This window comes from Neomonachus schauinslandi, chromosome 11 (assembly GCF_002201575.2).
Source record: "Neomonachus schauinslandi chromosome 11, ASM220157v2, whole genome shotgun sequence".
Classification (NCBI taxonomy): Eukaryota; Metazoa; Chordata; class Mammalia; order Carnivora; family Phocidae; genus Neomonachus; species Neomonachus schauinslandi.
In genome coordinates, this window is record NC_058413.1 from 74,424,992 (window position 1) to 74,451,720 (window position 26,729).

At 37.7% G+C, this 26,729-nt stretch overlaps 1 protein-coding gene across 2 annotated transcripts in view; it reads right to left on the minus strand.

The window, feature by feature from the left end:
• The window catches only part of MTMR2 (myotubularin related protein 2), a 114,657-nt gene extending 98,592 nt beyond the window's left edge, over nt 1–16,065 (minus strand). The window contains exon 1 of one of the 2 annotated variants that reach the window (XM_021679109.2): nt 15,734–16,065. In XM_021679109.2, the coding sequence (XP_021534784.1) occupies nt 15,734–15,813 (80 nt within the window). In that variant the 5' untranslated portion in view covers nt 15,814–16,065. Of the gene's footprint in view, nt 1–6,151; nt 6,168–15,733 lie in introns of those variants that run through there. The other variant, XM_021679108.2, reaches the window with a different exon arrangement.
• Nucleotides 16,066–26,729: the final 10,664 nt, after the last annotated feature.

Here is a 26,729-nt window from a genome sequence, read left to right on the forward strand (position 1 = left end):
AACTTTTAAACTTAAAAAAAAGAGTTTGATGAATCACTTAAAGAACAAATATCAAAGTGAAGTTTTTTGTATATGTATAAATATATTTATGCTTTTATATTTTTGTTCTTATATACATACAAATATGTCTTCATATTTTATATATTTATATTTATACATATATTACACACCTTATGTAACTTCTGATATATCCAAACAGAAGACTGCCAAAAGCTTCGATCAGAAAACCATTACCTGTATTTTTCAATGTATCCTTTAGCAAAGCACTGAACCGCTCTGGCTCTACTGGTTTGCTGGACTGTGAATGGAATTATCATTACTTTATTGTCATTCACAGTACACTTGGAGGTATTTCATAATAACGAACAGAAACATAAAATCCAAGTCCTAACAGAGGCCATAAATATACTTACTCTTACCTCTCCTGATCTAATATTTCAAAATCCAATAAAAACATTTCTACCAAAAGTGAAAAAGTATGTCTGAAAACTAAAGGTACAGATAAACATACCAAGCATTATACACTCTTAGTTCAAAACAACCTGAAAACAAGGCACCTATCTTTTCCTATATCCTAGTAAACAAATGCCTCCTGAGGATTTGGGAGAGGTTGCATGTCTTTTATTTCCAGTTATTAATGACCATAGTCATTACATTAAAATCTAAACCACTTGCCTTATTTAAACCGCTTCACTCCCATCCGCCAATTTAACTTATCCTCAGTATTCCATGGAAAGAAAAGGTTCTTTTTAAAAAGTATTCTCTTGTAAGTAATGTCCTGAGCACATACATAACATGTTTGCCCAAGAACATTAAAGAATGTGGTCTATATTCTGACTGTGAACAAGCTCTTCGAGGAATGCAAATTTGCTTTCAGTACTTACACAATGGACTAGTGTCATACCCACTGTTCACGCTCTATTAGTCATTCTGTTCAAAATTTTATTTAAAAAAATAATAAAAGGCCTGCAGTGTGTATAAAACATTGGGAAACAAAAGACTTATTGTCAGAATATTTGCAGGATCCCCGAAATAGAAAAACAACTACCAAAAACAAATTAATTTACAGCTTATAATGATATTTTGAAATGCTACACCAGAATCCTAAATTTCTTAACCAGTCTGTAGAAAAAAAGATATGGCATAAATGATCTTATCATCATGGCATCGGATAGACAGAGATGAGAGACAACATTCTGCATTCTTCAGACACAAAGGGGATCTGAGCTCTGGGACAGCAGGAGCACATTGGCACTTAGTCTGGAAAATCCCAAGGTTCTAAGGTACATGTGACCTTGGGTACAGTTTAATTTGCATTATTTTGTTTTCAGGTCTAACAACCATATTTCCCAAAATAAAAGTCTGGGTATATAACTTGGTAATCCACCAGCAAGTGTGAAAAACCAGGCTGTAAAGGAAATGCCTTACATACTTCTCTTTTTTTCTACAGAGTAGTTTGTCTTCAAAGCTCTTATCTGGAAATATAAATAGGTAAAACAAGCAAAAGCCAAAGCATTCTAGCCAAAAGGAGTGTGTCCATAGGGGATGGGGTAAAAATGGAGTAGGAGGCACCCACCCTGAGTCCCAGTGCCAATCCCTACACCCTCAGCAACCTCTTAAAAGAATTTCTCAGAACTTCTAAATCTGACTCAAACTCAGACGAGAGCTAAAATTAAAACTTACATGGATTCATAAGTAGCCTAGAGGGGAAAAGTTATTTATATTTCAGCTTAGCTGAGAAAATGTCATACTCAACTGAAAATTGATCACAGCATTAGAACTCAAAGCGCACGACTCTAAAATTACATTTCCTTTTAGAAACAAGCACTTCCAACCCAAACTGAAATATAAGGTCAAAAATACTAAAAAAGGAGAGTTGACCTATGCAATAAATGCCTGCTCAAAAACACTTTTACCTGGACAAACGGAAAACACATAGGGAATTGATGCCTTAATAAATGACCTCACTTGTAATTTTCTTACCCCAGCATGCAAATCTGAATTAAGTATTAAAATGAGAAAGTCACCTATCCATTCTTCAGATTATCTAGAGAGATTTTTTTTTATCCTAGACAGAGAAAAACTAATTATTACTATTAATTGGTCACTCCTACAGTGTAATGAGATAAAACTTTTCTGCACAAACTTCAAAATCCCATAAATTAACACACGTATTTTGTCTTGTTTTGCAGCCATTAAGTTAAAACATTGAGTAGGAAAAGACTTCAATGTCTCTTTCTCGTTCTAGCCTGAAAAGGAATTAAAAATCAAATGTATTAGCATCATTCAGTCATGTATCTCTCCATAATTTTGAAAACTCTTCCAAATCTACGAGATTGGTCAATTGTTAAAAATCATAAATCATAACAAGACACTTTTTTCTTACTTGTTTTTGCCTTTTTTTTTCTCTATCTGTATAATAAGGATGAGGAACACATCTCTCTTTTTAAACGTTTTGTTTAAATATTAATACTGAACATTAGCATAGTCATTTACAAATGTCAAAGTGCTCTCATCCATACATTATCTTCATACATACTACCAACTCTAGGGCTAGATTGCCTGGTACTGAATTCTGGTTCAATCACCCTGTATGATCTTGAGGAAGTTACTTCACCTCTCAGTTTCCTCATCTATAAAGTGGGAATAATGATAATTCCTATACTTCGCAGGACTGTTACGAGAACTAAATGAATTAATATATGTAAAATATTTAAAACAGTGCCTACCACTCGGTACATACTACATAGCTGTTAGCTGTTTTTTTATTTTTTCTTATTGTCATCACCAATCCTCATATTTAGGCCTCACAACAATCCTATAAAGGCAGTATAGCACGTATCATTTTACCCTTATTCCAGATGAGGGAATCGGGCTCACAGAAATCAAGTGACACATCCAGAGTCACAGTCAAGAAGGAGAATCAGAACTAAAGAACCAAGGACTAAGAAGGAATCAAGATTTTTCAGTACATTGTGTTGTATCGCATCACAGTATTTTTTTTTTTGAGTTTATATAGTTCAATATACTTCTAAAGACTATAATTACTATCATTTTAAACATTTAAACACTCAAATAATTTTAAGCAGCACACCCTGATAATGATGCTGAGAATGAGTCTTTGATCCAAAAGATACCTGCATCTCTTATTAGTACTTCAAGAGTAGCAACATGAGTCAGACTTCTAAAAAGAAGTATGCACTGAATAATTAGGCTGGCTGACCAGATAAACCTGTCATCAACTTTCCAATATTCAGAATTTCCTTTAAAGAGCAAGATGTATACCCCATGAAACTTCAAGAATTCCATGTTATGATTCATGCTGGGCAGTGGAAACAATGGCATTTAGAGTCAAAGTTCCAGTTCCATCTCTTATAAGCAGGAGACAGTGAACAGTAATGTCACTTCTCTGAGCTTCAGTTACTCATCTGTCAGATGAAAACTGACCTCATGAAGCTGTTATGAGAAACAATGGAGCTGATGTAGGACAAACAGTGTTGTAGCTACAAAAACTATACCCAAATGTGTTAACATTACTATTAGCTACTTTGATTACACTGAGGGATAATACTGAGCATTCATTCATTCTTGCATGGAAAATGGCTGACAGAACTCTTCCAAAATAGAAACATCACCCTGAGTATTCTGTGTAACTTTATAAGGTGACAATCTGGATTAGATTAACACAGTGAAAGAGAAATTCAGGTATCCTGAAAAGTATCTATTCTAAAACCATGTGCTTAAAGGAGACTTAGTAAAATCTGACCACAAGAAACAAGAGAAAAGACCAAGAAACAAACATATGTATTTCTCTTTCTGATTTTAGACTAAATGATAGTGAATATTTTCAATTAAGTCACAAGGAAACTCAGCAGACATATGATCATCATAGCAGTAATCATAATACATTATATTTATGTGACATTTTACAGTTTTGAAAGCATTTCACACGTGTCATCATAGAAATATCACATTGTTCTGTTTGTTCACAAACATGTTAACATTCATAAAACTTCCACTCTCGGGCGCCTGGGTGGCTCAGTTGGTTAAGCGACTGCCTTCGGCTCAGGTCATGATCCTGGAGTCCCGGGATCGAGTCCCACATCGGGCTCCCTGCTCAGCAGGGATTCTGCTTCTCCCTCTCCCGCTCCTCCCTCTTGTGCTCTTTCTCTCTCTCACTCTCTCTCTCAAATAAATAAAATCTTTAAAAAAAAAAAAAAAAACTTCCACTCTCAGACACTCTTTAGTGTCCCAACATAAAAAATGAAGGAGTTAGACTACATAATAAAGTTCCCTTTTAGAGCTATCGTATTTATGATTTTGGGTCTGTGGCTAAAAAAGAGCAAAAACCATTTAATGGAAAGAAAATGCATAACATTTAAACCTATTAGAAATGAATAAGTGATTTTAAAATATCACTTTTTTTTAAATCTTATAATTAAGACATGTCTCAAAATACCCAGAAAATTGGGTAGTGGCATTTTCAGTTAAACTTACTAATAAATTCGAGAATTACAGAGTATCTCCCAAAAATTGGACAACTACTTTTACTAATGTAAGATTATAATTCAGTAACTATCAGTATACCATACACAATACAATATAAATTATACACAATACTAAAACTAAGTTAAACTCTTATGGTTCAGAAAATAATTTAGACTATTTCAGTCGCTCAAAGATACTGTGACTATCAGCCATAATGATTCAGTATTAAAAATATAAAATAACTTCAATTGCTTAATGTCTCTGGCTTGGTATATAAAGTATCAGATTCTGAACCAAGAAAATAAAACCACTTCTAAAAGTACCTCAGAGAATCCAAAAGGGGTAAAAAACAAAGTTTTAACATTAAATTATTCATATTACAGTTGAGCAAGCACCTACTATTTGCAAAGCACTATGCTAGCTACCATCATTCAAAAATTAAATCAAATCCCTTCTTCTCAGAAGCATAAAACTTAAAGGCCAAGTGGGAATAGTACCATGGCAGGGGCCAGGGTGGGGGGGTTCCTCTACTTGGACTACTAGGGTCTTTTTCTACCCAATGATTTCAAACTCAGAGCCAGTCACATATCTACTGAAGAAACAGTCCATGTTTTTCATGCACAAAACCCGTATGTGCATTTAATTTTTTCAATAATAGTAACGGATTCATTACAATTTTATATATACACAGGAAAGCTGCCTGGCCTAAAAGAAGTCACTATGTGATTTAGTGAAGTCTAGAATTGGAAGTCAGGAGATCACTTCTAACATTAATTAGCTCTGTGACTTTGAAGGAAACAAGACCAATCGTCTCTGGCCTTCTAACACATACTATACCTTTGGGTAAGTTATTAAACTTCTCTAGGTCTCTTTCTGCATCTATACAAATGTGTAGAGTCCAAAAAGTATCTGGATTGAAGGTACTCACTTTAAGCGCAGATTTTTGGGCCCACTCCCAGTGGTTCAGAATGTCTGCGCTGAAAGCTAGGAAGCTAAATGTCTCCTAAGTACCACAGGTAACTGAAATATGCAGATGGTCCTCAGCCACACTTAAGGTCATCACAAGTCCTAGTCACACCAGATGATCTCTAATGTCCCTAACTGTACAAAAAGATGACACAACTCATTTCAGTACCAAGGTCTTAGGAATTCTGGATCTAGCATAATGTGCAGGCCATAGTAGATGCTAAACAAATACAGAGAGGAAGAAAGGGAGGGAGGAGGGAGGGAGGAGGCTAGCTAGCAAACTGGTCCTATTTCTAGCTAAGAAACATACAAAATGGTAGTAAAATTAAAATTGAGTAAAACATCAGCAGCCAAAGAGCAAAGACCTCAGTCTCTACACACATTCAATTTCAAATATAACATGAGCCGTTCTCAAACAGCAAACTACTAAAGAGAAAAAGGGGAAAAAACAGTACACAGAAGCCAAAAGAATTTTAATGGAAAATTACTGATGACTAAAACATAGCAACTGTTTACTCCGGGTAGAAGAGAACACAGAATTTTAAGGACTGGGACTTGGAATTGGGACTAAAGTTTGAAGTTACTGGTTACTCAAAGGCATAAATTTCATTTGGGATAAAAGTATATGGATTCCAGAAATATCGGTGACAATATTAACTTTTGTCCATTTTTTAATTCCATTTTCCCATTCACTTACATTATAATTTTTGAGATGTTTTATCTTCACTTCTGATGATCTTCAAATGTCAATGGCTCTTAACACATTAACTGTAAACAAACACACAAAGGAACTTAGGGGAATTCAGATACTTAAGGAACCCTACAGTAAAGTATTCTAAGTTATTCTGTAAAGCCTCCAGGGGAGGGAGCGGCAGGAGGAGGCTTTGGTACCATGTTTACCTGCTGTATCCGATGTTCAAAATGTAATATCGTTCTAATGACACTATCCTCTTAATCATCAAGCAAAGAAAAAAAAAAAAATCAACCTGTCTTCTGTTAGAAGCAAAAAACATTCAAAGTCAGAAAATTCTCTCCAAATATGGACACTCTGGACTCACTGATGTACTGTGTATACATTAGCCTTTTCCTGCTCATCAGTGCAGCCAATCAAAGAAACTCATTTCCTTGCCACTACCACCCAATCATCCTGCCCTGGGATTGCCCTCTTTTGGGTCTAGACCTAGAACATGGTTTGGGCCTAGATCTAGGTCTTCAGGCATGATCAGGTCTTTACAAAGACCCTGACATTAAACAGACTTGGGTCCAAATGTCAAACTGCTCTCCCTAATCTTTGGTTTTTTCCTCTGTAAAATGGAAACAATAATACTGTTTATTTTATATAATTATGATAATATGAGAAAATGCATATTAAGGGATTTAGCACCATGCCCAGCAAGCACTCAAAAATGTTAAGTGCTACTATTTATATTAGTATTAACAATCACAACAATAATATTTACTTCTAGAACAACTGTCTACCACTTGAAAAGCAAAGTTTATCCTAGGTGTTTCTATTTTTACATACTGCCTTTGGTTATAATGGAAGAATATTATCTAATACCAGTAACAGAGGACATATGTATCATATAAAATTTTATTTTTGACCTTGCTGGGCATCCTGCTTAGCTCAAGAAAATTAAGGCTTGAAATCACTAGCCTGTCTTCAGCCAAAGTTATTATTCCTTTTGCTAATACACAACCTTCTAACAAAGTCCTACTTGCAGTGGTCTGTGAAGGCAATTTTGCTAGGAAAGGAGATGGATATATTTGTGACTCATGCCTTTTAAATCCTCTGAGCCCAAAGAATAATGCCATACCAATCCAGAGGAAACTTCTCTACCCTCTTCTACCCACTTCCAAATGTAATGATTAAACACCTATGTTTGACGTTACATGCTTAAAATATTAATATCTAAGTTCAGAAACAAAAATGCATAAACATGGATTTCTCTGAATTTTCAAGTTTTAAGGTCAAAGATACAAAAGCACACACAAAATATTGCAAAAGCATTCATAAACTAACATGGTCCCAAACGGCCAGTTTTATTTCCCCTATGGAGACCAAACCTTTAGAAATGAAATGAGAGAAAATACCTAAGTGGAAACCTGAGGCAATATTTTTGGGGGGAGATAAAACACATGGACACAAGGCTGGGAAGCAAACTGGAAACAGCAGAAGAGTAAGCAGTGTTGGCCACCATCCTCATTACCACCACTACTTTACCATGCAATTCCTTGAGGCCTTCAAATGAAATAAAAAATGAAATAGCACAGTTGATCATTCTTCATTTGATTTCCATCTGCCTTTCACTTAAAGAGTTGACAATTATGAAATGTATCCCTTTTATGTTATGATCCCAGGTTAGGACTATAAAAATCTGGCCCAAGATAATACACACAAAAAGTATAAAGTTAAAAAACTTGAGTTTAGAGTGTTCCAAGATACAGTTTTCTTTTCTGGCCTGCTACAATATATCATGTCTCTCAGCGTATTTTCTACTTTGGTCACTGCTCTTGCAAGTCTAAGAATGTCTCTGCCGTAAGTGAAGTATTGTTAACTTTAACCAGAAAACGTCTTCCTTGCTAAAATGATTCATTTATGCTATGGAGAAGTTGCTAACTATCTCCAATACCCATTCTCTACTATTTCCTACAGAAAGAACCTCCAATTTTTAGCTCAGCACAGGCTTCCCAGAAGAGACTACACACCCTAGCCTTCCCTTGTGGTTAGGTATGGCCATGGAACCATGTTCTGGCCAACTGGATGTAAGCTTAAAAGATTATATATAACCTCAAAAAAGTATCCCTTAAGAAAGAGAACATGCCGTTCTTCTTCCCTTCGTCCTTCCTTCTGACTACAATAAATGCAATGGTTCGAGTTCCAACAGCAATTTTGGTTCATGAGGTAACACTGCAATAAAGAGTCTGTGTTTTGTTTTGTTTTTTGGGTTTTTTTTAAAGATTTTATTTATTTATTTGAGAGAGAGAGTGAGAGAGAGAGCACAAGAGGGGGGAGCGGGAGAGGGAGAAGCAGACTCCCTGCCAAGCAGGGAGCCCGACGCGGGACTCGATCCCGGGACCCCAGGATCATGACCTGAGCCGAAGGCAGTCGCCCAACCAACTGAGCCACCCAGGCGCCCGAGTCTGTGTTCTTGATACTTCAGGTCCACTCTATCCAATCAGTATGGACTATCTCTGGGCTTTTATATGGGAGAAAAACTAAAATCATCTGTTTTAGGCCACAGTTAGTTTGGATTTTCTGTTATAATCTGTTAAACCTAAACCCTAACTTTAAAAAAATAAAATAAGAGGAATTTTCCAAGTATCAGTATTTAGGGTTTTTAAAGTATATAGTTCAAAAGATACTTTAAAAGTGAATTCTTATTATACTGAGAACATAGCATCTGCCCTTATCTAATCTAGGCTAACAAGTATTTAAAGAGCGCAAGAGCTAATCTCCTGCAGTAAGAGCCTTTGAAAAGTCATCAGGATGCCTGCCATGGTGCTACCACGTGCGGGGTGGGGGAGGAGCTGCGAAGGCGGCACATCCGTGGTCTGTAGGGATGGCAGCAGCGGGCACACACAGAAGCACAGTCAGAGGGACCGCACAACTAGTTCTGCGTTAATAAAGTTATAGCAAAGGGAACGGAGATTATTACTTTCGTTAAGAGGGCATCATCTCTAGTCCCTTTGATTTTAATAATTTTGTACCAATCTTTTTTTTTCTGATAGTTCCATTTTTAACCTGACTTCCTGTGGGAAGCAGGCTTATAAAATCACTGCCTATCCTTGACTATCAACTCTCAATAGTTTTTAATCCTATCCACAGATTTAACTAATTCAAACAATGGGACAAAGATAGCAAGTGCTTTACCTATTCAAAACTAATTTTCTTAAAAAGAAAAAGTACTCTCTACTAAAATCTAAAGAATTTCCACTGGTCAAGTCCTGATTCACATGCAACCTTTGGCCCTAGAGATTTTGAATACAATAGCATGAACTTGGCAGCTTTACAAAATAAACTTACTGATTTCTGGACATCTGTATCTGGGTTATTTCCTTCCCTTGGGCGTAATCCAGACTTCATTCGTTCAGGTGATGGCTTCCTGGAATTACTTATTTATATTTTTTTTCATTTATGTTACCACTAATGGATTTCACCAAGGACCTTTTTCTTTTTTTAAGATTTATTTATTTGAGGGAGAGAGAGCGTGCACGCGCGAGTTGGGGAGAGACGGAGAGAGAGAATCTCCAGCAGACTCCCTGCTGAGCATAGAGCCCCTCGCAGGGCTCAATCTCATGACCCTGAGATCATGACCCGAGCTGAAACCAGTAGTTGGACACTCAACCGACTTAGCCACCCAGGCGCCCCAAGGACCTATTTTTAAGAAAAGACCTAAAACATGTATTCCTGATGTTTTACTCATAGCTGAGAAAGAAAAAAACCTCAGGCAATTTCCTAAAAACCAGATGTCATAAATCCCTAAAGAGATGACTTTTACCTTTCACTACTTCAATCAATTTTTCTACAAAAATGCTTTCAAGTAATAGGCTTATGGTAGCAGTAACACAGACCTTAACTTAGTCTGTTTCAACAAATACTGATGGAGTTACTAGAAAACAATTAGTAAAAGACCTAAGGCAGTGGTTCTCAAACTCTAGTTTTAGTTTAGGATCACCTGCAGGACTTGCTTAAACAAACTGCAGGCTCCACTGCCAGAGTGTTTTATTCAATTACATCTGAGGTAGGACCAGGGAATCTGTATTTTTAACAAATCCAAAAAGGATGCTGATGCTACTGATCTGGGAACTACTGATCTACATTAATAGAAGACTACTGATGACAGCATAAAGAGGAAAGAAAAAAACACATATGGGACCCAATCTCAATTTTGGTACACTTGTATACTTTTGACTAGTAATTAACCTTTTTAAATTGTCTTTCAGAAAAAAATCTATACAGTAATTACTGAAGTTCACAGTAACATTGGATCTTATCTGACAGAACTTTCAAGTATTTTTAGGGTCCTGGAATAATGAAATACAAAATAAGTACGTATGTCCAATGTCTGACACAAGGTGCTAATTCTATTGCCAAGGCTGGAAGCTCAACCTGTGAGTTTCACTTAGTTCCATAACTAGTTTCTACCACTAATCCTAGCCAGGTGCCTCAGAAGACATGCCAAGAGTCACAAAGGGAGTGGGTAAGAATGTGTGATTGGACACAAATCTATCACCACTACTGGAAAACAACCCAAAAATACATTTCCTACCAACATATCAGCTCTAGAACAGAACTTGAGGCTGAAACTAGAGATGAAATCTTACAAAAAAATGTGTTTCAGAAATCTTAAAAACTCTTCTCCCTTTTCAGACTATAAGTACCATCAAAATTCAAGGAAACAACCAGGATTTGCTGTTTTCAGATGATGATAATTTTAAAGGAAGACATGTAACTTAAAAATGTAATTAGTTGAAGACTACTTTTCGGAGTATATTCAATGTACCACACTTTGATGTTTTTTATCTAAGTTAAATGTAAGTATATATATATAAATACATAAATATAAATACTAATGAATTTATAGACTAGAAATCAATTGATAAACCAAAATAATCTGAGACAAACAACTGGTGCCCAGAATAACTAGAGTATATGAGGGTATATAAAAGATGAAAGAAACAGATATTAAATAAAATGACTGACAAGATAAGTTAGACAGAAAGAGACCAAAATAATCAAGAGTAGCAGATGGAAAAGCAGGTAGGTTAAAGGAACACAATGTTGTGAAAATATATGACTGGGCACAGAAAAGATAATGTAGCCAATAAAATCAGCTCAGTGTCAAGAGGCGTCATGCAAGAATAACTTTAGCTTGAACTTGAAGTTGTGTCTTTACGGGCCAAATTCAACATAAGAAAACCCTTTTTAATCCTTTGAATGGAGACAGCAAATAAGAGAGCAGTGAACATTCAACATTTCTTTATTCAAACATTTACTAGACACCTATATGGCACTAGATATAATAGCATGTGATTATGCATAATAAAAAATAATCAAAGAAACCCACTCAGGCAGTGCATTTTATAACAGTGTACAAACTGAAAAAATGGAAAGCCAGACTAAGAAGGCAGAAATAATATCAATATAGTGACAAATCCTGCTGTATAACTTATACAATTCTAAGGCTCAGGCCTACCCTAGCTATCATATCTAGCCTACAGTACTGTTTTATCTATATCCTGTATAAATCATACTTATGTCAAGAATCAGAGCAAGGGCAACAAGAATTAAATTATGGAATGCAGCCAGATTATCAGGGTGCTGAAGTGAACTTTTTCACAACTCTCTCTCTGGGGCTGGACACATCGAAGAATGGACAACACAGGATATACAAGAGCTGCTGAACAGCTCATTGAAGTAGACTAACACCAAGCAAGATTCACTGAAGAAAGTTACTTTTTTTAAGGATGGAGGATGACATAACTATAGCTGACTAGGAAACTGCTATCTGGATATCATATAAAAAAATTAAAGGGCGCCTGGGTGGCTCAGTTGGTTAAGCGACTGCCTTCGGCTCAGGTCATTATCCTGGAGTCCCGGGATCGAGTCCCGCATCAGGCTCCCTGCTCAGCAGGGGGTCTGCTTCTCCCTCTGATCCTCCCCCATCTCGTGCTCTCTCTCTCTGTCTCATTCTCTCTCTCAAATAAATAAATAAAATCTTTAAAAAAAAAAATTAAATCATTCTTTTGTGGCCAAAAGCATCAAGCCTATGATGACCTAAAAGGCAAAGCCAGAAGCAGTAGCAGCTCTGAGACGACCACATATATAGGTACATAGACAGACAAGACTCAACATACATCTGAAAACTGTATTTATTTGAGAGAGAGAGTGTGCACGCCCGGGGGAGGAGCAGAGGGAGAGGGAGAGAACCTCAAGCAGACTCTGCAATAAGCACAGAGCCCGACTCCAGGCTCAATCCCACGACCCCGAGATCATGACCTGAGCCGAAACCAAGAGTCGGACACTCAACTGACTGAGCCACCGAGGCTCCCCAAGACTCAACATACATTTGGAGTGAACTACAGATCCCACAAGAGCCTGTCAACCAACTTCAATGGAGTGTGTCATTTTCAAAAAAACAGTGGGCGGGCGCCTGGGTGGCTCAGTTGGTTGGGCGACTGCCTTCGGCTCGGGTCATGATCCTGGAGTCCTGGGATCGAGTTCCGCGTCGGGCTCCCTGCTCGGCGGGGAGTCTGCCTCTCTCTCTGACCCTCCCCCTTCTCATGCTCTCTATCTCATTCTCTCTCAAATAAATAAATAAAATCTTAAAAAAAAACAGTGGGCAACCAGCAGGATTAGTGTAAAATTTTTCAGATTTATATTCTTCCTATTTCCCAGAAAAACATAAAAAACTTACAAATTAACACATTTAAATATAATATTTAAACTGAATTCATCTAATAGAAGTACCTGAAGAAATTAGATAGGTGTACATTACCAACTTCAGTTACAAATCTGACTGAAGTCTTTTTGCTAAATTGAAGAGAAACATGCAGTTACATAGTTTGCATTTTCAAACAAATAGGAAGCACATTTTTTGAATAAACAATTTTTCCTGGAGCTAAACTCAGCAGAAATTTACGTCAATCTAGTCTGTAAAAGATATATGGAACACACTGGACATATTCACTATTATTGTATAGGAGGTATCAAAACAAATTCACATGGCAATTTCCTAATTGAAAAATTGAAAATTTGAAATTGAAAATTTCCTAATTGTAAAAAACAGAAGGCATAAAAATAAACAATTTAAGGGCAACATTTCCGCAAAAGGCTGAGACAATACAGTCCAAACATAGATATTCTGCTTTATCATAGACTATCAAAGTAAAAACTTAAACAACTGGATAGCCACTTAGCATAGCTATTATAATCATGGTTGTCTACCCTGCCTCTGTATCAGAATCATCTACAATTGATTGTTTGCCTAGATTAAGTTTAAATTTAAGCTAACAAGCGTCTATAACGCAGCTATTCTATACTGTTGATCAACCAGGTGTAATGATTCATAAAATAAAAGACATGAAAAAATTTAGCAGGGTGAATTCTACACAGCAGACATTCAATAAATGTAATTTTTTCTACCTTCCAGAGGAAAGGAAAGAAAGCTGTCATTTTCCTGTGGAAAGTAGATCATACTTATATTTTTGTCCAGAGAGGACGACGCTAACATATTCTAGTCCAAACTCTTTCAAGGAGTTAGTTTTCTCAAATTCATATGTCAGTAACATAATTTTTTAATTAAGAATTAGATGCATATATAAACTTTAAAGTTACTGGGTTTTCTTTGGGGGGAATTAAATGTACTTAAATGGCACAATTAGATACATTAATTTGTAATAAATTTTTTTATTTAGTATAATTTCAAAATCCGTAAAGGGATTTTGTATAATTTCAAAAATCCGTAAAGGGAATATCTTAGTAGTTGATAAGAATGCATCTTAATCATTATTGTCATTGAGATAAAGAATGATAGAACTTTAGACTGCCAAGGGACCTTACAGGTTTTCTAGATCAACTTCTTTATTTTGAAAGATGAGAAAACTGCAGACTAGAAAGGTTAAATGATACAAGCCAAAAAGCTAGCAGAGCCAGGGACTTTAAAGACCCTGAGCCTCCTAACTTCCAGTACATTCTTCATTCTAACAGACTATGCTGCCTCCTGTGGTTCTAAATCCTCTTGCTTGGGTGAGATTACTGGTTGCTTCACTTGTTTTCTTTACATTCTATTCTGAACCATAGCTGCCATTTGTAACTTTCCTATAAAATTACAATTTTCCAACCTGTTTTCTTCATAATTTTATGACTGAGAATGTAAATCCTCCACTTCCTAAATTTCAGAGTAATAAACATAAAATTTTTTAAATACCTGAAATAAATGTACAGTATATATGATTGCAAAGAAAAATTCTTCTCTCCTGGATAATTACATCTACAGATTCAAAAAAAAATTTTATTGAGCACCTCTGACATGTAGGGTCTCCGTTAAATGCTAGAGACAAGAAGATAAGTAAGATATGGTCCTTGTCCTCCAGTAGCGTATAGCCTAGGAGAAAAGTCAATTAAACCAACAATTACACTGTTTGTTAAGAACTCTGAAAAAGGTGTGGGCAGGTTGCTATGAGTGCTTTAGAAAATCTAATTTATAATGATGGAATCAGCTAATAGTTTCCCATAAGGTCTGAACAGTAATAGGAAAACATAGCTGTGTCACCCATATTTAGTGGAGTCCCAAATGAATTAAAAGAAAGAAACTTCAATTTACTCAGAGGAAAATGAAATTTGTGTTTTCACACGGATTAGTATCCAATAACTCTCTAATAATAATTAGACTGTTTTTTGATGGGAAAGAACCTGATTTCGTTGTGGCTACATAACAAACACAGGTCTTCTATTATTTCTTCCTAAAATTTTAAATCACTATTTTAAAACCAAAGGGAAAATATTCATCTAAAACATGTCTAGTTAATATTCACAACAGCTGTCTACAAAATTGCATACTAAAGTACTCCTCAAAATTCCAGGAAAAAAAAAATCGCATCTGGAACAAGAGAAATAACCAGGAGAACCGGTAGCCCAAGAAGGAAGAAAACTACAACTCATTACTCACTCCGGGTTAAGGACTGCTCAGATTCCTAGATAATGACGTTCAGCTGCAAGATTTAGAAAAGACGTACAGTGGGCATTTTTATTTACATTTTTAAAACGAAATGGGGGGAAGGGGTCAGAGTATAGGGAAAATCATTAAAGAGATATGGAAGTAAAGTGATGGAAAAAAGAGGAAAGGGTGGGCAAGAATCCCAAAATCAAAGAAACATGGACAGATGGAAGAAAGACTGGAGAATGGTTTGGAAAAGAGTAAAGAAAGGCTGAGAGGAAATGAGGGGTGGTGGCTGGGGGAAGGGCTGTCCAAAAAAATAATTCGAGAGGGAATGAGAAACAAGAGAAACTAATGAACTGGGGCTCCCTCAACCAGGGATAAAATGAGATCGTTATACGTAGAGTCACCGATAAAGCAGCAGTGAGTTTTAACCTCCCTTTTCCCCAGCCTCTAAACCCCGAAGAGGGAGAAAGAAGTGGTTCCCAAGTCCCTGGAAAGAAATTTGGGCGCAGCCTTCGGGAAGCAAGTCCAGGAGCTGGGGCACCATCCAGCGGGTCCCCGGCCCCTCTCCATCCCTCTCGGGCGCTAGGCGGGGCCCTGGGCATCCTGGTTACCTGGACAGGGAGTCCACGCTGGGCGGCCGTGCTGCGGCCGGCTGGGAGCCAAGACTCTCGCAGCTCGAGCTCTTCTCCATGGTGCGGCGGGGGCAGCGGGAGGGAAAGGCTGAAGCGACCTCCGCGGCTGCGGGGCGGCAGGAGCGGAGGGCGGAGTGCGCCGGGCAGGGGCCGCGGTCAGGCCAGCGCCGGCCCGGGAGGGAGACCGGAAGCGGCCATGTTCCCCCAGACTGCACCGCGCCCGGGGACTACCGAGGAGCGGGAGGACCCCGCGGCTCCCCTCCGACTCCAGCCCCGACGCGTTGCGCTCGCTACGTGCGCTCGCTGCGTACCCCGCGCTTCCTCTGGGCTGGGAAAGGGAGTGGCCCTTCCAGGAGTGAGAGGGTACCCAGAGGCTGGGGGAGACGAGGATCCCTTGGGAGGAGGGGGGAATTTTAGAAATAGAGAGGAATAAGGGAATACTAGGGCGAGGATCATAGGGATGGGGATGAGTGAGACAGGAGTGGTGGAGAAGACGGGGTAGTAAAGGCGTGCGGACAAACAGTAGGATGAAGGGGCAGAAAGGACGGGGGCGGTGCACGAAGAGAGGAAGAGAACATAGGGGCACACAAAGGTTCAGGGTGTTAGAGATGGCAAAGTGTTCACCAGATTTGGGGCTGGAAATAATAATTACATAATTAATAATTAAATAGTGATTAAAGGTTGCTTTAGCCAGTCAGACACGAATTCACATCCTGCCTCTGCTGGTCGCTTGCAGTGTAACCCAAGGTATTGAACATCAGCTTCCTTATCTGTAAAATAGGAAAAATAATAACTTCACAGATTAGATAAATTAATACATGTAAAATGCTTAAAAATTTTTTGGCGCATAGTAAGCACTCAAATATTAGCTGTTAGTATTACTACCTACTTCATACGTGTTGTTAGGATGTGATGCATATAAACCGTTTCTAAAACAACTTCAAAAAATGGTAGCTATAGGGCAGGAATATATAGGAAGGGGGCAGAGAAGTAAGAAGTGATTGGTATGGGAAAGATAGTAGAGAAAGTACAGGACATTTAGGAAAAAAATTAATGCTTTTCTCTTTTTAAGATTTTTTAAATTTTTTATTGTTATGTTAATCACCATACATTACATCATTAGTTTTTGATATAGTGTTCCATGATTCATTGTTTGCGTATAACACCCAGTGCTCCATGCGGAACGTGCCCTCTTTAATACCCATCACCAGGCTAACCCATCCCCCCAACCCCCCTCCCCTCTAAAACCCTCAGTTTGTTTCTCAGAGTCCATCGTCTCATGGTTCATCTCCCCCTCCGATTTCCCCCCTTCATTCTTCCCCTGCTATCTTCTTTTTTTTTTTTTAACATACATTGTATTATTTGTTTCAGAGGTACAGATGTGTGATTCAACTCCTATCTTCATTCTACCACCGGCCCAGCGTTGTAGAAAGGGCACTAGTAAAGCAGAAATTTTCAGTCCAACTATGACTTGGATTAAGTCTGTGTGGTGTGGAAGGGTGCAGGGGCAAAGCACTTTGGCATTAGTCCATTGTACACCCAAGGAGGTATGGAAGAGGAAAATGGGATCTGATAAATATGCAAAAAGAATTAGACACATACACTATTATATGTGGTAATGTTGGATAGGCGACAAACTTAAGCAATCTTTCCCTGCCCTCTCAAATTCCCCTGCAGAGCAGGAAGGGAGGGTAGAGAGATAGAACTGTGATAAGAGAATAGGAATTGGGTGAAGGGGAAATGCTTCTGCTGGTCATTTCTGTTTATGGAAGACACGGGAAGGACAAAAGAAGGAAAGCATAAAGGGATTTTTCTGATTGAGACTGAATCACAGTTACCTCATGTGTGAAGTATAAAATGATGCAAGGATTATTTCTGTAAAAAAAATAACAATGAATCATTTAAAAAACCTTCCTTGCTAGGATAAACAGAATTATGTTCATTTAAACTAGATTTAATTTATACTGACAACTGTTTTAAGAAAATCTTAAAGTATAGGGCCAGTGAAATACTAACTTGAAGTACATTCCCCAAAAGAACAACCTAACCTAGTTGTGTTCAGCATACTTATTAAAATAAAATGTTGGGGTTTTTTTAAAAGATTTTATTTATTTATTTGACAGAGACACAGCGAGAGAGGGAACACAAGCAGGGGGAGTGGGAGAGGGAGAAGCAGGCTTCCTGTGGAGCAGGGAGCCCTATGCTGGGCTTGATTCCAGGACCCTGGGATCATGACCTGAGCCGAAGGCAGACGCTTAACGACTGAGCCACCCAGGCGTCCCTAAAATAAAATGTTTTTAAGCACTTTAAAAGCCTTTGCCTTTCTATTCCATTCTCTAGCTTGGCAAGGATAGGATGGCAGCAGATAGTTTTTATTTATATAATTTTTAAAGAGGCCTTTAACTGTACTCCCCTAATAGGCAAAGAAAATAGGCAGAAACACTTAACAAGCATAAACATCTACAATGATTCATAAAAGAATTTGCTTATTGATTCCTAGTTTCTACCCGTCTTCCAAAATGCTGACTCACTGTCACTTGATACTTTGACATAGATTTTTCTAAGCTAAGTTTGGTGAAGACTGATGAGGAAGATCCAAGCACTCTCTACACCCCAGTTATTTTCTAGGACTGTGTTAATAGAGCACTTGAAACCACCTGCCTGATGATGTAACAATTTGTATATGAGTCTATCTGGTGATTAATAAAGAACAATAATGCAGGGCACCTGGCTGGTTCAGTTGGTAGAGCGTGTGACTCTTGGTTTCAGGATTGTGAGTTTGAGCCCCACTTTGGGGTGAGATTACTTAAAAATAAAAATCTAAAAAAGAAAAAAAACAGTAATGTTAGTGTAGAGATTTTAGAACCAGGCAAATCTGAATTGGGATCCTGACTCTGTTGCATGATTTCAATTAAGTTGTTTCTCCAACACTGCTTTCTCATCTCTAAAATGGGAATAAAAATATCCACATAAAAGGATTGTTTTTCCCTATACAGAGTTGGTTGCGCAGAAGGATCTCAGTCAATGGGTCTGTTGCTATTATTATTTGTTCTTCCTCTGAACTTATGTTTTACTTCTATATATTAAAGCAGTGATTTCTGAGAATGAATAACAAGCAAAGAATACTTTAATCTCAGCTGAAAGTTAAATTAGTGCTTAATTCTTTTTCTGACATGTTGGCTGCTGTGTCATATACCCAAGAGAAATCACCTTGATTAGGACTTTCTGCACCTCAGTTTTCTTGTCTTTTTTTTTTTTAAGATTTTATTTATTTATTTGATAGAGAGAGACACAGCGAGAGAGGGAACACAAGCAGGGGGAGTAGGAGAGGGAGAAGCAGGCTTCCCGCTGGGCAGGGAGCCCGATGTGGGGCTCGATCCCAGGGCCCTGGGATCATGACCTGAGCCGAAGGCAGACGCTTAACCCACTAAGCCACCCAGGCGCCCCAGTTTTCTTGTCTTTTAACAGAACACTTTAGCCTATCCCAGGTCTTCAGGAACTATTGCTAAAATTAAATTACAGCATAGGCTCATCTTGCAGCCGGGGTACAGGTGTGCAAGAGCACCTGGCTCCAGGGATCCCAAACAGACCAGGTTCAGCCACTCCCAGCTGACAAAATCCAAAGGCAGAGAAACTAGTGGTGGTGAAACAAGAAAGGCATTTATTCCAGTGAGGTCAACACTGGGAAAACAGCAGACTATCCTCTCAACTATCTCAAAGTGCTGAAAATACTTCAAAGTTGGTGGGTATGTGCAGGTGGGCAGTAAAGTAAATTGATCATTATCTTGGAGTCAGTCATGGACCATGGGCAGAGTCTTGCTGGCTCTGGACAGTCCTTACTGCTTAAGTGGGTAGTTTCTGTTCCCAATCCGGGGATGCTTTGCCCACAGGGTCTTTTGCCTGAGTTAAGAAATAAGCTGGAAAGAGGAATTTAATCAATTAAAAGGTATAGACTGAGGTCAAAATGGAGGTAGTTGAAGTCCTCTTTCAATCTCTCCTATTAAATGGTTAACTTAACACCTTCCCAAAAGTAATTTTTTTATTTGAAATCTGGGCCAGTGTTTCTCAAATGATCTGTGGGAAGAACAAGTGTTTTGTTTTTAATTTCCAAGCTGTCATCAACCAATGTTTTTTTAAAATAGAAGAATTAATTACTAAATAAATGAAACTTAAACAAAACCTGAAGGCATGCAATATGCAAGGCCAATTTTTTTTCTTATAAGTAATGGCTCTAAAATGACTTCATGAAAGTTACATGAAGGTTCCTAAGCACATATGCTCAATTCTGCTCTCATCTCATCATGGACAGGCAATAAATAGCTCATGTACAGGCACTGATTGGCAAACCACAATTTGAATAGCACTGACTTGGATCTATAGGTCTGTTGCCTATCAGCTTATCAAAGGATGTTTATTAGACAATCTGAAGCAGAATAAGAAAATAAATTTCTCTTATGATAGTAAAATGGTGGTTAGGAATGGACAAGTAGAGGGAAAATTCTCTTAAACACACATGCCAGAAACATAATCCTTAGATCAAGCATGCATAATTCTTTTTTCTTTTTTTTTTTAAGGGGGGGGGGGGAGGAATGAACAGAGAGAAAGGGGAAATCTTAATCAGGCTCCACGCCCAGCACAGAGCCAGACCCTGAGATCATGACCTGAGACACCAAAATCAAGAGTTGGATGCTTAACCAACTGAACCACCCAGGCGCACCCCCACCCCCAACACAGGGCTTGAACCATTGACCCTGAGATGGAGACCTGAGCCAAGACCCAAGAGTCGGATACTTAACCAACTGAGCCACCCAGGCACCCCAAGCATGCATAATTCTTATAATTTATTATTTATAGGCAAAAATTTAATTTTTTTATTACTTTGATTTAGAGAGTTCCTCTTCTAGTATGGAGAAGTAGACTTATAACAGGTTGACCTTTCCACAGGTAACAACTGGAAACTCCAGACAGTAAAACAACAACCTGAGGAGTCAAGAGAGTGGACAGAAGCACACAGAATCAAAATGTGTAGGAAGTAACCAATACAGAATGCATTTCCCATTTCGAGCGGCTTTGACCTATGGACAGACAAAAATTGTGGTGTGGTACAAGGTGGCAAAAACTCATATACAAAGCCTGCTATCTTTCTAGCCTGAGGAACCAAGAGAAAGGAGCCCAGGGCAGCTAGAGAATGAGGGAGGAATTCCAAAAAAGAGAACCAGAGAACTCTAAACTCTGTATATAAACTCAGACAATCTCTGGCTAAGCCCTAATTCAATTTGAATAACAAAGACAGAATGCAAACTGCTCAGATAAAAGAACTCAAGATAGAATATCCTTCTACTCTTCCAGATAAAGGAACTGAGGCAAGATTCAAGCTGTTACCCACTATTTGCAGGACAAAGTTTTCAGTTTGTTTCAAACTAAGTTAACTTCTTGCTAAACAAAAGCCTCACCACTTTAGAGAGGAATAAAACAGAATCCAGAAACTCCAAAACAAGGTTCATAATGTCAAGGACAAAATTTAGAATTACTTGGCATAAAAACTAATAGGAAAATGGGATATATTCTTATAGGAAAAGATAATGAGAAGCTAAATTCCAGATGACACAGGTGTTGGAATTATCAGACAATGGCTCAAAAGCAACTAATATAACTATGTTCAATGAGGTAAAGGAAAATATACTGTAATCAATGAAAAGATTTCATTCTTTTTATGGCTGAGTAATATTTCATTTCATATATATACCACATTTTTTTTAATTTTTGTTAAAGATTTTATTTATTTATTTGATAGAGAGACAGAGAGCCAGAGAGGGAACACAAGCAGAGGGAGTGGGAGAGAGAGAAGCAGGCTTCCTGCTGAGCAGGAAGCCCGACACAGGGCTCAATCCCAGAACCCTGGGACCACGACCCAAGTGAAGGCAGATGCTTAACAACTGAGCCACCCAGGCACCTCAGGAAATAACTTAACTATCCATTATAGAGTACTACACTACTACATAACTATTCAAGATCTCCAGGACACATTGTTAAGCAAAAACAAACAAAAATGTCAAGTAAAATATATTCGATATGTATTTAGAAAAATCAAATACATTTACATTCATGAATATAAATGAATATTGAAAGATCTGTAAGAACAAGTATCAAATTAGTAATCATTATCATCTCTTGAAAAGGAAAATTGGTTGAATCGAGGAAGGTAAGTATGAAATGAAATTTTAACTTTCTTCTCCATATATTTTGATATGTTAAAAACTTTTAATATCAAGCATGTAGTTATGTAAGTTGAAAAGCAATGAAAATAAAGAAGCAAATATATTATAAAGATTCCTATACTCTTTAATAATAATCATTAAATAATTTAAAACATTATTAAAATAAACAATTCTCAAATCTCTTTTATATTGCATTATCTTTATATTGATTGTATGTATATTTCTCTTATACAATATTATCACACTTTGTCTTTACAACAATCCTGTGAGGTAGGTAAGTAGGTAGATATTATTATCCTCATTTTATAGTGGAGGAAATATTCTTAAGTAATTTGCCATACTTTGCATTATTTTATTTACTGAAAATCCAGTCTTCCTTATCTTCAGATAGAGGCAATCTAATGAGTCTGTCATATAAGTGGAGTTTATAATTGTTCATACACAAAAGATAGGCATGTGGCTTTCATGCATTCTGCAGCGTTTTCAAAATTATGTCAATAGCATAGACTGATAATTTTCAAGAAAACCAAGATAATGATCTTAGGGATCATGATATAATTAAATAAATAAAATATAAATGTACTTTATAAACAATACAATGCTATGCAAAGATTAAATATCATAGTGGCCTCTCTGAAGTAGGAGATGGCTCAACAGGGCTACAAAACCTGAGCAGAATCCTGGCTTTAATACTTCCTACATGTTTGAATTTAGAGCAGTCATCCTCTCTGAGCTCCTGTAAAATGTCACTCAGATTCCACGTTCTCCCCCCATCTTCCTACATCATGCACAGGTGGCTGCACACACATACATTTCAGAATGTGAGAATTAAGTGAGATGATACATGTAAAAGCATCTGGGATGGCGCCTGGCACATTATATGTGTTCTGATGGTCGTTCTCTATGTAATTCATTAAAAGAATAAGGAAAGGCAGTATAGGTAAAAGGAAACAGATGAAAGAACAGAGGCTGAGGATTGCTGGAGTTTTGGCAGTAATTGAAGACCCCAGCATCTAGTTTTTTCTATTGACCTTGGGGACCTGTTAAACAATATCAATAGACTGAACTATCTGAAAATACATTTTTTTTTAAATCTCTGTTTTGAATCTATTCATCTCATATTTTCAGGTAATATAATCTCTATGATTGTGATTTAATCTAGCAACAGTCACTTTTACATTGAATAAGTTAAATTGTCCATTTGATCACAGTTCCTAAACTACACATCTGTGGACATGTTGCCTTCCGGTTTTGATTCATTAAAATTACTTTTGCATTCATGGCGTTTTCATGACTGCCTGATATATGACTTCAGGCATTGGGAAGCAGATAAAAGATTTCTGGCATCTTGGGAAGGATGAATTTGTCCTGGAAGAGATTACATCTTGATGTATTTTTATTGAATCTCCTGGAAAATGTTGTATGAACTGTCAAGCTTTGGTACCTGTTTTCAGTGTCTAATGTTAGGTATCTAATGTATATCACATTTATGTGGTGTGAGTTGCTGTTACTTTCAAGGTCATCTACTGCTTTTCTGTTCCAACTCATGATAACTGTAGGAGGTGTTTGAGAAAAACCACCTCTTCCTGACTTTAAATAAAGTTTGTGTTTGGGACTGAAAACTAATAAAAAACCTACTTATCTTCACTTAGGGCTGCAATTACTTTGAAACATTCAGATCTGAAGATAAAATTGAGTCAAAATAACTTGACATCTCTTTTCGCTTCTTTCTCTCTTGTCAGAGCCAGCTGATTTTGACATCTCTTTCCTAACAACTTTTCTATCCTCATATGAATGTTCTCACACCTTCTCCAAATCTTTGTTCAAATGTCTCCTTCTCAGGGTGCCTGGGTGGTGCAGTTGGTTAGGTGTCGGACTCTTGATTTTAGCTCAGGTCATGATCTCAGGGTCCTGATATCAAATCCTGTGTCGGGCTCTGCACTCTGTGGGGAGTCTGCTTAAGACTCTTTCTCCCTCTCCCCTTCCCCTCTAAAATAAATAAATAAATCTTTTTAAAAAAATGTTTCCTTCTCTACCTTGAAAGTCCTTTAAAAATTTCCTATACACCCCTGCATTCATATCTCCCTTATCCTCTTCTAATTTTTTTCATAGCGCTTGTCACCTTCTGCTTATCATATCCTTTACTTACTTATTCTGTCTATTGCTATTAAGTGTCACTGCCAGCTAGGAATTCTTGCTGGTTTTGCCCACTGATATGTCCCAAGCAGTGAAGAATGCTTGGGACAAAGTGGGCATTCAATAAATATATATTTGAATGAATAAATGAATGACTGTATCTCATAGGTGCCTCTAAGGAAATTCTTGACCTGATTTGATAGTGCTCATGAGAACACCAGCTAAACACAAGGGAAAATGGTGTTCACTCTTAACAATGTTTTGGGTGAGGGATGACTTTCTGAAGAATATGTTCCCCCAGCAGAATATATTTGTATTCTTTCTTCTTTAAGGCAATCTGTCCATCACTAGGTTTAATTCTAAAATGCATGTTCGGGGCGCCTGGGTGGCTCAGTCGGTTAAGTGGCTCACTCTTGATTTTGGCTCAGGTCATGGTCTCATGATCATGGGGTAGGGCTCCACACTCAGTGGGGAGTCTGCTAGAGATTCTCTCTCTCCCTCTCCCTCTCCCCCTCACTCTCTCTCTAAAATAAATCAATACATCTTAAAAAATAATAAAATGCATGTTCATTTCTTTGCAATGCTTTGCATTATTCATGATTTTTAATAACCTTATAGTTCAAGATAGAACAGTACAACAGAGATGAAAAAACAAACAACAGGGGCGCCTGGGTGGCTCAGTTGGTTGAGCGACTGCCTTCGGCTCAGGTCATGATCCTGGAGTCCCGGGATCGAGTCCCGCATCGGGCTCCCTGCTCAGCGGGGAGTCTGCTTCTCCCTCTGACCCTCCTCCCTCTCATGCTCTCTGTCTCTCATTCTCTCTCTCTCAAATAAATAAATAAAATCTTTAAAAACAAAAACAAAAACAAAAACAAACAACAGACCCAAATAGGGATCCAAAATAGGGATCTTTGGATCTCTGGATCTGAATTCTGAGGTTTGGATTTTACCATCACAATGCTGTTGTTAAATATTATTCATATACTCTGAAAGACTTAAGGCAAGTTAAATACTGACTTTTTTTAAAAATTGAAAAGCAAAGTAATAGGAAATCTCAAAAAACAGTGGCACGCTTAGGAGTAATTTAATGGCACAGAAGAAACGCCGGCAGAAAATGCCCCCCAAACGCCCCCAGCATTTCAGGGCTACAGTTTCAAAATATGGAGAATTTATATATGTGTTCCCAGGTCAGCAAGGTTTACATTAAGGAAATGTGCTTAAGTGAAATTGAGGGGAAAAAAAGAGATAAGTGCAAACAAGCTGGAGGGAGGTTAATTGTGAAGTGTGCTTTCAGGAGGAGTTGTACAAGGGCCAAACCTCCTTAATTAAACCCTTGGAATATAATTTCAGGTTTAATAAATTTATTCCCTACCAAAACCAGATTCATTAGGACTATTCAAACAGGTTTAAACTGATGCAATTGACTTAACAAACAAGGAACCCAAATTAAAAAGAGAAACCAATAGGGGTGCCTGGATGGCTCAGTCGTTGGGCATCTGCCTTCGGCTCAGGTCAGGATCCCAGGGTCCTGGGATTGAGCCCCGCATTGGGCTCTCTGCTCTGCAAAGAGCCTGCTTCTCCCTCTCCCACTCCCCCTGCTTGTGTTCCCTCTCTCGCTGTGTCTCTCTGTCAAATAAATAAATAAAATCTTAAAAAAAAAAGAAACAAATAAAGGATTTTGACTTAATAATCCATGTTTGCTCAAGAACAAAGGAATTCACTGGACAGTTGGCCTCTTCATCTACATTTTATCTTTATAAATATTTATCAAAGCCCTACTTTTTCACAAAAGTTGTGAGGTGGCTTATGACAAAATATACATGAAATTAAAACAAACAAAATGGCAAAAAAAAGGACCAAAAAATTATACAAAAAGAACCTTACGAGAACCTTAAAAGTTTCTCTGAAATAAACCTTAGACTTGGCCCTAAGCCTCCTGGCAGCCATATCTAAAAGTAAACACATAATCAGTTATATCATTCTCATTATCGAAAGGAAGAATCATATGAGTCTTTGAGAAGAGACAAAAGCTTTTTATAGCACTGAATTATACAAGAAATAGCTCTCTGAAATTTTATATAAAGGATATAAAGTGATTTATAAAATAACATTCTCAACAGCATTTTTATAATAAGTGCAGTGGCTTATTTTATATGACTATTTTTTTAATTTAAATTCAATTAGCCAACACATAGTACATCATTAGTTTTTGAGGTACTGTTCAATGATTCATTAGTTGCATATAACACCCAGTGCTCATCAGATCATGTGCCTTCCTTAATGCCTATCACCCAGTTACCCCATCTTCCCACCCCCCTCCCTTCTGCAACCCTCAGTTTGTTTCCCGGAGTCAAGAGTCTCTCATGGTTTGTCTCCCTCTCTGATTTCTTCCCATTCAGTTTTCCCTCCCTTCCACTACGGTCCTCTGTGCTATTCCTTACATTCCACATATGAGTGAAACCATATGACAATTGTCTTTCTCTGCTTGATTTATTTCACTTAGCATAATCCCCTCCAGTTCCATCCATGTCGATGCAAATTGTAGGTATTCATCCTTTCTGATGGCTGAGTAATATTCCATTGTATTATATGACTATTTCTTGTAATATTTTTTAAAATAC